Source organism: Saccoglossus kowalevskii, chromosome 11 (genome assembly GCF_978046115.1).
Source record: "Saccoglossus kowalevskii chromosome 11, keSacKowa6.1, whole genome shotgun sequence".
NCBI classification, from domain to species: domain Eukaryota; kingdom Metazoa; phylum Hemichordata; class Enteropneusta; family Harrimaniidae; genus Saccoglossus; species Saccoglossus kowalevskii.
The window spans coordinates 1,543,955-1,556,374 of NC_140651.1; the positions used below are offsets into that span (position 1 = coordinate 1,543,955).

At 35.4% G+C, this 12,420-nt stretch overlaps 1 protein-coding gene across 2 annotated transcripts in view; it reads right to left on the reverse strand.

The window, feature by feature from the left end:
- Window positions 1–12,420, reverse strand: part of LOC102808257 (uncharacterized) — a 79,512-nt gene that overhangs the window by 15,997 nt on the left and 51,095 nt on the right. For both annotated transcript variants that reach the window (XM_085505367.1, XM_085505368.1), the window contains 2 exons: window positions 6,625–6,738; window positions 1,138–1,236 (listed from right to left, as the gene is read on the reverse strand). In XM_085505367.1, coding sequence (XP_085361493.1) covers window positions 1,138–1,236; window positions 6,625–6,738 — 213 coding nt within the window. The remainder of the gene's footprint in view (window positions 1–1,137; window positions 1,237–6,624; window positions 6,739–12,420) is intronic.

Sequence of the window (12,420 nt, forward strand, 5' to 3'; positions counted from 1 at the left end):
TGCGTCGTGTTGTTTTGTACTATGTCCCATTGTGACGTGTTGTTCTGTATTGCGTCGTGTTATTTTTTACTACGTCCTATTGTACCGTGTTGTGCTGTGTTGTATTGCGCCGTGTTGCTTTGTACTACGTCAAATTGTACCGTGTTGTGCTGTATTGCGTCGTGTTGTTTTGTACTACGTCCTATTGTGCCGTGTTGTGCTGTATTGGGTCGTGTTGTTTTGTACTATGTCCTATTGTGACTTGTTGTTTGTATTGCGTCGTGTTGTTTTGTACTACGTCCTATTGTAACATGTTATGCTGTATTGCGTCGTGTTATTTTGTACTACGTCCTATTGTACCGTGTTGTGCTGTGTTGTATTGCGCAGTGTTGTTTTGTACTACGTCAAATTGTACCGTGTTGTGCTGTATTGCGTCGTATTGTTTTGTACTACGTCCTATTGTGACGTGTTGTGCTGTTTGCGTCCTGTTTTTTTGTATTACGTTCTATTGTACCGTGTTGTGCTGTATTGCGTCGTGTTATTTTGTACTATTGTGACGTTTTGTGCTGTATTGCGTCGTGCTGTTTTGTACTACGTCATATTGTGACGTGTTGTGCTGTATTGCGTCGTGTTGTTTTGTACTACGTCATATTGTACCGTGTTGTGCTGTATTGCGTCGTGTTATTTTGTACTACGTCCTATTGTACCGTGCTGTGTTTTATTGCGTCGTGTTGTTTTGTACTACGTCCTATTGTACCGTGTTGTGCTGTATTTCGTCGTGTTGTTTTGTACTACGTTTTATTGTATCGTATTGTGCTGTATTGTGTCGTGTTATTTTGTACTACGTCCTATTGTGACGTGTTATGCTGTATTGCGTCATGTTATTTTGTACTACGTCATATTGTACCGTATTGTGCTGTATTGCGTCGTGTTGTTTTGTACTATATCCTATTGTGACGTGTTGTGCTGTATTGCGTCGTGTTGTTTTGTACTATGTCCTATTGGGACGTGTTGCGCTGTATTGCGTCGTGTTGTTTTGTACTACGTCATATTGTGACGTGTTGTTCTGTATTGCGTCTTAATATTTTGCACTGTATTGTATCGAATTGTGCTATATTGCCTTGTTTCGTGTATTGTTTTGCATTGCATTAGTATTACCTTTGTTTTTACTTCAATATCGGCTTTGTGCTTCATCAGCAGTTTCACCAACTCTACATGTCCTTTTTTGGCAGCCTGGTGCAGCGGGGTAGCGTCAAACTGACGGGGAATTAAAGTGAAATGTGCGAAATTAAATCGTCCCTGTAGTTACAGAGATAGCCAACCAAACCAAATCCAACCAAACCACAACGAACCGAACCGAACAGTGGAGTCTCAAAAATCCATCAATATACCCCAACAGTGGAATTTCAACAATACATCAACACCCCCCCCCCCCCACAGTGGAATGTTAACAATACATCAATGAACCCTCACAGTGGAATTTTATCAATACATCAATGCATCATCACAGTGGAATGTTAACAATACATCAATGCACCTTCACAGTGGAATGTTAACAATACATCAATACACCCTCACAGTGGAATGTTAACAATACATCAATACACCCTCACAGTGGAATGTTAACAATACATCAATGCACCATCACAGTGGAATGTTAACAATACATCAATGAACCCTCACAGTGGAATTTTATCAATATATCAATGCACCATCACAGTGGAATGTTAACAATACATCAATGCACCTTCACAGTGGAATGTTAACAATACATCAATACACCCTCACAGTGGAATGTTAACAATACATCAATACACCCTCACAGTGGAATGTTAACAATACATCAATGCACCATCACAGTGGAATGTTAACAATACATCAATGCACCATCACAGTGGAATGTTAACAATACATCAATGCACCATCACAGTGGAATGTTAACAATACATCAATGCACCATCACAGTGGAATGTTAACAATACATCAATGCACCATCACAGTGGAATGTTAACAATACATCAACTCACCCTCACAGTGGAACTTTAACAATACATCAATACACCCCTATAATGAAATTTCAACAATACATCGATACACCTCGACAGTGGAATGTTAACAATACATCAATGCACCATCACAGTGGAATGTTAACAATACATCAATGCACCATCACAGTGGAATGTTAACAATACATCAATGCACCATCACGGTGGAATGTTAACAATACATCAATGCACCGTCACAATGGAATGTTAACAATACATCAAAGCACCATCACAGTGGAATGTTAACAATACATCAATACACCCCCACAATGGAATGTTAACAATACATCAATACACCCTCACAGTGGAATGTTAACAATACATCAATACACGCATATAATGAAATCTCAACAATACATCGATACACCTCGACAGTGGAATTTTAACAATACATCAATACACGCATATAATGAAATCTCAACAATACATCGATACACCTCGACAGTGGAATTTTAACAATACATCAACACACCCTGACAGTGGAATGTTAACAATACATCAATGCACCATCACAGTGGAATGTTAACAATACATCAATGCACCATCACAGTGGAATGTTAACAATACATCAATACACTCTCACAGTGGAATGTTAACAATACATCAATACACGCATATAATGAAATCTCAACAATACATCGATACACCTCGACAGTGGAATGTTAACAATACATCGATACACCCTCACAGTGGAATGTTAACAATACATCTATACACCTCGACAGTAGAATGTTAACAATACATCAACTCACCCTAACAGTGGAACTTTAACAATATATCAATACACCCCTATAATGAAATTTCAACAATACATCGATACACCCCGACAGTGGAATTTTAACAATACATCAATGCACCATCACAGTGGAATGTTAACAATACATCAATGCACCCTCACAGTGGAATGTTAACAATACATCAATGCACCCTCCACAGTGGAATTTTAACAATACATAATTGCACCCTCACAGTGGAATTTTAACAATACATCATTACACCCTCCACAGTGGAATTTTAACAATACATGAATGCATCCCAATAACGAAATTTCAACAATACATCGATACACCCCGACCGTGGAATGTTAACAATACATCAATGCACCCTCACAGTGGAATGTTAACAATACATCATTACACCCTCCACAGTGGAATTTTAACAATACATCAATGTACCCTCACAGTGGAATGTTAACAATACATCATTACACCCTCCACAGTGGAATGTTAACAATACATCAATGCATCCCTATAATGAAATTTCAACAATACATCGATACACCCCGACCGTGGAATGTTAACAATACATCAATGCACCCTCACAGTGGAATGTTAACAATACATCATTACACCCTCCACAGTGGAATTTTAACAATACATCAATGTACCCTCACAGTGGAATGTTAACAATACATCATTACACCCTCCACAGTGGAATTTTAACAATACATCAATGCACCATCACAGTGGAATTTTAACGACATATCAATGCAGCATCACAGGGGAATGTTAACAATACATGAATGCACCATCACAGTGGAATATTAACAATACATCAATGCACCATCACAGTGGAATGTTAACAATACATCAATGCACCATCACAGTGGAATGTTAACAATACATCAATGCACCCTCACAGTGGAATTTTAACAATACATCAATGCACCATCACAGTGGAATGTTAACAATACATCAATGCACCATCACAGTGGAATGTTAACAATACATCAATACACGCATATAATGAAATCTCAACAATACATCGATACACCCCGACCGTGGAATGTTAACAATACATCAATGCACCCTCACAGTGGAATGTTAACAATATATCATTACACCCTCCACAGTGGAATGTTAACAATACATCAATGCATCCCTATAATGAAATTTCAACAATACATCAATACACCCCGACCGTGGAATGTTAACAATACATCAATGCACCCTCACAGTGGAATTTTAACAATACATCAATGCACCATCACAGTGGTATGTTAACAATACATCAATGCACCATCACAGTGAAATGTTAACAATACATCAATGCACCATCACAGTGGAATGTTAACAATACATCAATACACCCTCACAGTGGAATGTTAACAATACATCAATACACCCTCACAGTGGAATGTTAACAATACATCAATACACGCATATAATGAAATCTCAACAATACATCGATACACCTCGACAGTGGAATGTTAACAATACATCAACTCACCCTCACAGTGGAACTTTAACAATACATCAATACACCCCTATAATGAAATTTCAACAATACATCGATACACCTCGACAGTGGAATGTTAACAATACATCAATGCACCATCACAGTGGAATGTTAACAATACATCAATGCACCATCACAGTGGAATGTTAACAATACATCAATACACCCCCACAATGGAATGTTAACAATACATCAATACACCCTCACAGTGGAATGTTAACAATACATCAATACACGCATATAATGAAATCTCAACAATACATCGATACACCTCGACAGTGGAATTTTAACAATACATCAACACACCCTGACAGTGGAATGTTAACAATACATCAATGCACCATCACAGTGGAATGTTAACAATACATCAATGCACCATCACAGTGGAATGTTAACAATACATCAATGCACCATCACAGTGGAATGTTAATACATCAATACACGCATATAATGAAATCTCAACAATACATCGATACACCCCGACCGTGGAATGTTAACAATATATCATTACACCCTCCACAGTGGAATGTTAACAATACATCAATGCATCCCTATAATGAAATTTCATCAATACACCCCGACCGTGGAATGTTAACAATACATCAATGCACCATCACACTGGAATTTTAACAATACATCAATGCACCATCACAGTGGAATTTTAACGACATATCAATGCAGCATCACAGGGGAATGTTAACAATACATGAATGCACCATCACAGTGGAATATTAACAATACATCAATGCACCATCACAGTGGAATGTTAACAATACATCAATGCACCATCACAGTGGAATGTTAACAATACATCAATGCACCCTCACAGTGGAATTTTAACAATACATCAATGCACCATCACAGTGGTATGTTAACAATACATCAATGCACCATCACAGTGAAATGTTAACAATACATCAATGCACCCTCACAGTGGAATGTTAACAATACATCAATGCACCATCACAGTGGAATGTTAACAATACATCAATACACGCATATAATGAAATCTCAACAATACATCGATACACCTCGACAGTGGAATGTTAACAATACATCAATAAATCCTCACAGTGGAATTTTATCAATACATCAATACACCCCTATAATGAAATTTGAACAATACATCAATACACCCCGACAGTGGTATGTTAACAATACATCAATGCACCATCACAGTGGAATGTTAACAATACATCAATGTACCATTACAGTGGAATGTTAACAATACATCAATGCACCATCACAGTGGAATGTTAACAATACATCAATACACCCTCACAGTGGAATGTTAACAATACATCAATGCACCATCACAGTGGAATGTTAACAATACATCAATACACCCTTACAGTGGAATGTTAACAATACATCAATGCACCATCACAGTGGAATGTTAACAATACATCAATGCACTATCACAGTGGAATGTTAACAATACATCAATACACCCTCACATTGGAATTTTAACAATACATCAATGCACCATCACAGTGGAATGTTAACAATACATCAATGCACCATCACAGTGGAATTTTAACAATACATCAATGCACCATCACAGTGGAATGTTAACAATACATCAATGCACCCTCACATTGGAATTTTAACAATACATCAATGCACCATCACAGTGGAATTTTAACAATATATCAATGCATCATCACAGTGGAATGTTAACAATATATCAATGCATCATCACAGTGGAATGTTAACAATACATCAATGCACCATCACAGTGGAATTTTAACAATACATCAATGCATCATCACAGTGGAATTTTAACAATACATCAATGCACCATCACAGTGGAATGTTAACAATACATCAATGCACCATCACAGTGGAATTTTAACAATACATCAATGCACCATCACAGTGGAATGTTAACAATACATCAATGCACCATCACAGTGGAATTTTAACAATACATCAATGCACCAGCACAGTGGAATTTTAACAATACATCAATGCACCATCACAGTGGAATGTTAACAATACATCAATACACCCCTACAGTGAAATCTCAACAATTGATCAATGCACCCCTGTAGTGGAATGTCAACAATCAATCAATAGACCATTAGAGCGAAATCTCAACAATCCATTAATACAACCCATAATGGAAATGTTCACAGTTAATGCTTTCAGTTATATATTTCTCAAAGAAAACCCACCCAACAACTGACTCCAAATCAAATGACGTCATAGATAAGCAGGGGTAAATTAAACACCGTGTCGAGTACGGATTTCCGCGTTTTTAATTCCAGGTCGGCTTCCACTTATCATATTTTTCTAATAATGTTGGTCATTGTACTAATATTATTATAGCAATTGTTTCAGTTTGTTAATTTTGACTCACCCTCGTTTCGTTCTTGTAGTTGACATCACAATTGCTTTTCCCAATCAGTTTCTTCGCATCCTTATATTGCCCAGAATCCACCGCGTTCCACAGCAGTTTGCTTTTGTCGTCGGCCTGCATATAACAGTATATAGGGACTCAGTTTACTCAGTCACTTCAATTGACATCGTTACGTCAGTGTTCTAGATGATGACTAAATATCACTTCACATTGAACAGCACATTAAAATGATGATGATGATGATGATGATGATGATGATGATGATGATGATAGCCAATTCATTTGTTATTACTTCATCTGTCATGTTGTTTCATTGCATGTAATAAATATATATAGTGTGCTTTCGTGCCTTTCTTTTCATTAAATATTGAATACTAGGTTGTTGAATAACTAGATATACATCTAACTCTTGATACATCACATATGAGTATCTCTAAATGCTGTTATCTCGAAGGAGTAATAAATTCGTATTACCATGAAGGTTTTAATAATGATTATAAAATCCAACACATACAACGCGTAACTTAATTTTGAAACGTTTGAATGCGAACAAAATCTTAGATAGGAACATCGGGAACAAAGACAGCATTGCTGCTTCATTTTGTCATGAGTTTTTTTGACGGTGACCATGATTTCTATATAAACTGTCATCGCTATTTGTTGACACAAATAATAATATCATAATACTCTCATAGTATGCCATGGTGTATGATCGATGTATATCATAATACCTTCACAGTATGCCATGGGGTATGATCGATGTATATCATATTACCTTCATAGTATACCATGGTGTATGATCGATGTATATTATAATACTCCCATAGTATACAATGGTGTATGATCGATGTATATTATAATACTCCCATAGTATACAATGGTGTATGATCGATGTATATCAAATTACCTTCATAGTATACCATGGTGTCTGATCGATGTATATCATAATACCCTCATAGTATGCCATGGTGTATGATCGAGGTATACCATAATACTCTCATAGTATACCATGGTGTATGATCGATGTATATCATAATACCATTATAGTATGCCATGGTGTATGATCGATGTATATCATAATACTCTCATAGTATACCATTGAGTATGATCGATGCACATCATAATACCCTTATAGTATGCCATGGTGTATGATCGATGTATATCATAATACTCTCATAGTATGCCATTGTGTATGATCGATGCATATCACAATACTCTGATATTATACCATGGCGTAGGATCGATGTATATCATAATACCCTCATAGTATGCCATGGTGTATGATCTATCCATATCATAATACCCTCATAGTATGTAATGGTATGTGATCGATGTATATCATAATACTCTCATAATATACCATGGTCGATGAACGATGTATATCATAATACTCTCATAGTATACCATGGTGTATGATCGATGTATATCATTATACCCTCATAGTATGCCATGGTGTATGATCGATGTATATCATTATACCCTCATAGTATACCATAGTGTATGATCGAGGTATATCATAATACTCTCATAGTATACCATGGTGTCTGATCGATGTAGATCATAATACCCTCATAGTATGCCATGGTGTATGAACGATGTACATCATAATACCCACATAGTATACCATGGTCGATGAACGATGTATATCATAATACGCTCATAGTATACCATAGTGTATGATCGATGTATATCATTATACCCTCATAGTATACCATGGTGTCTGATCGATGTATATTATAATACCCTCATAGTATGCCATGGTATATGATCGATGTATATCATTATACCCTCATAGTAAACCATGGTGTCTGATCGATGTATATCATAATGCTCTCATAGTATACCATAGTGTATGATCGATGTATATCATTATACCCTCATAGTATACCATAGTGTATGAACGATGTATATCATAATACCCACATAGTATACCATGGTCGATGAACGATGTATATCATAATACGCTCATAGTATACCATGGTGTCTGATCGATGTATATTATAATAACTTCATAGTATGCCATGGTATATGATCGATGTATATCATTATACCCTCATAGTAAACCATGGTGTCTGATCGATGTATATCATAATACTCTCATAATATACCATGGTCGATGAACGATGTATATCATAATGCTCTCATAGTATACCATAGTGTATGATCGATGTATATCATTATACCCTCATAGTATACCATGGTGTCTGATCGATGTATATCATAATACCCTCATAGTATGCCATGGTGTATGAACGATGTATATCATAATACCCACATAGTATACCATGGTCGATGAACGATGTATATCATAATACGCTCATAGTATACCATAGTGTAAGATCGATGTATATCATTATACCCTCATAGTATACCATGGTGTATGATTGATGTATATCATAATACTCTCATAATATACCATGGTGTCTGATCGATGTATATTATAATAACCTCATAGTATGCCATGGTATATGATCGATGTATATCATTATACCCTCATAGTATACCATGGTGTCTGATCGATGTATATCATAATACTCTCATAATATACCATGGTCGATGAACGATGTATATCATAATGCTCTCATAGTATACCATAGTGTATGATCGATGTATATCATTATACCCTCATAGTATACCATGGTGTCTGATCGATGTATATCATAATACCCTCATAGTATGTCATGGTCGATGACCGATGTATATCATAATACTCTCAGAGTATACCATGGTGTATGATCGATGTGTATCATTATACCCTCATAGTGTACCATGGTATCTGATTGATGTATATCATAATACTCTCATAGTATACCATGGTGCCTGATTGATGTATATCATAATACTCTCATAGTATATCATGTGTTTGATTGATGTATATCATAATACCCTCATAGTATGCCACGGTCGATGAACGATGTATATCATTACACCCTCATAGTATACCATGGTGTATGATTGATGTATATCATAATACTCTCATAATATACCATGGTCGATGAACGATGTATATCATAATACTCTCATAGTATACCATGGTGTATGATCGATGTATATCATTATACCCTCATAGTATACCATGGTGTCTGATCGATGTATATCATAATACCCTCATACTATGCCATGGTCGATGAACGATGTATATCATAATACTCTCATAGTATACCATGGTGTCTGATTGATGTATATCATAATACTCTCATTGTATACCATGGTGTCTGATCGATGTATATCATAATACTCTCATAGTATACCATGGTGTCTGATTGATGTATATCATAATACTCTCATAGTATATCATGGTGCCTGATTGATGTATATCATAATACTCTCATAGTATACCATGGTGTCTGATTGATGTATATCATAATACCCTCATAGTATGCCATGGTCGATGAACGATGTATATCATTATACCCTCATAGTATACCATGGTGTATGATTGATGCATATCATAATACTCTCATAATATACCATGGTCGATGAACGATGTATATCATAATAATCTCATCGTATACCATGGTGTATGATCGATGTATATTATAATGCCCACATATTATGACATGGTATATGATCGATGTATATCATTATACCCTCATAGTATACCATTGTGTCTGATCGATGTATATCATAATACTCTCATAATATACCATGGTCGATGAACGATGTATATGTGATAATACTCTCATAGTGTACCATGGTGTATGATCGATGTATATCATTATACCCTCATAGTATACCATGGTGTCTGATCGATGTATATCATAATACCCTCATACTATGCCATGGTCGATGAACGATGTATATCATAATACTCTCATAGTATGCCATGGACTCCGATTAATGTATATCATAATACACACATAGTATGCCATGGTTGATGAACGATGTATATCATAATACTCTCTTAGTATACCATTGTGTCTGATTGATGTATATCATAATACTCTCATTGTATACCGAGGTGTCTGGTCGATGTATATCATAATACTCTCATAATATACCATGGTCGATGAACGATGTATATATGATAATACTCTCATAGTGTACCATGGTGTATGATCGATGTATATCATTATACCCTCATAGTATACCATGGTGTCTGATCGATGTATATCATAATAACCTCTTAGTATGCCATGGTCGATGAACGATGTATATCATAATACTTTCATAGTATACAATGGTGTATGATCGACGTATATCCTTATACCCTCATACTATACCATGGTGTCTGATCGATGTATATCATAATACCCTCATAGTATGCCATGGTCGATGAACGATGTATATCATAATACTCTCATAGTATGCCATGGTATATGAACGATGTATAACATAATACTCTCTTAGTATACCATGGTGTCTGATTGATGTATATCATAATAATCTCATAGTATACCATGGTGTCTGATCGATGTATATCATTATTCCCTCATAGTATACCATGGTGTATGATTGATGTATATCATAATACTCTCATAATATACCATGGTCGATGAACGATGTATATCATAATACTCTCATAGTATACCATGGTGTATGATCGATGTATATCATTATACCTTCATAGTATACCATGCTTTCTGTTCGATATATATTATAATACCCTCATAGTATGCCATGGTATATGATAGATGTATATCATTATTCCCTCATAGTATACCATGGTGTCTGATCGATGTATATCATAATACTCTCATAACATACCATGGTAGATGAACGATGTATATATGATAATACTCTCATAATGTACCATGGTGTATCATCGATGTATATCATTATACTCTCATAGTATACCATGGTGTCTGATCGATGTATATCATAATACCCTCTTAGTATGCCATGGTCGATGAGCGATGTGTATCATAATACACTCATAGTATACCATGGTGTATGATCGATGTATATCATTATTCCCTCATATTTTACCATGGTGTCTGATCGATATATATCATAATACCCTCATAGTATGCCATGGTCGATGAACGATGTATAACATAATACTCTCATAGTATACCATGGTGTCTGATTGATGTATATCATAATACTCTCATAGTATACCATTGTGTCTGATTGATGTAATAATAATAATAATAATAATAATCTTTATTGAAACCGTATCCCGGAGTGGGATCTTAGTTGAACATACAATAAAGTAATACAAAAAAGATAGCAAAAAAAAAAAAAAAAACACAAGACATTCAAAGACAATAGAAAATAAAAAATTAAATTAAATTATTTGGCGGTTGGTTGAGGCAACTGGCATTTTAAGATTTTTTCTTGTCGTAATTTGAAACAAGTGTGGATGAATTTTCCTAGTTCAATGATTGTTTTGTCATTTTTAATTTTTAGTATATTTGTAAGTTTTTCGTCATCCGTCCCCAAGTTGCTTATATTGTATTTAATATTCTTGATCATGATTTCTCGTTCCTTCTTGTATAAATCACAATTGAGAAGAAAATGTTTTTCGTTTTCAATTTCCTGTTTGTCACAAACTGGGCAAATTCGGTCCTCCGCTAAAATGTTATTATATCTGCCCCTTTCGATTTGAAGGGTATGAGCACTTATTCTGAGTTTTGTCATAGCTGCTCTATGATTTGGATTTTTGAATGTGGTGAGATATTTTTCATATGCAAATTCTGTTTTAATTTTCCTATAGGTTCGTAACTTGTTTTTATGGTTTTTACCTTTATTGTCATCGTGTAATGTTTCTGTACTATGTATTTCAAAGGATTGTTCTAGTTTGCGCGTTACTGTTTCAGTGATTTGTTTTTCATCAAGAGATTTATGGTTTTC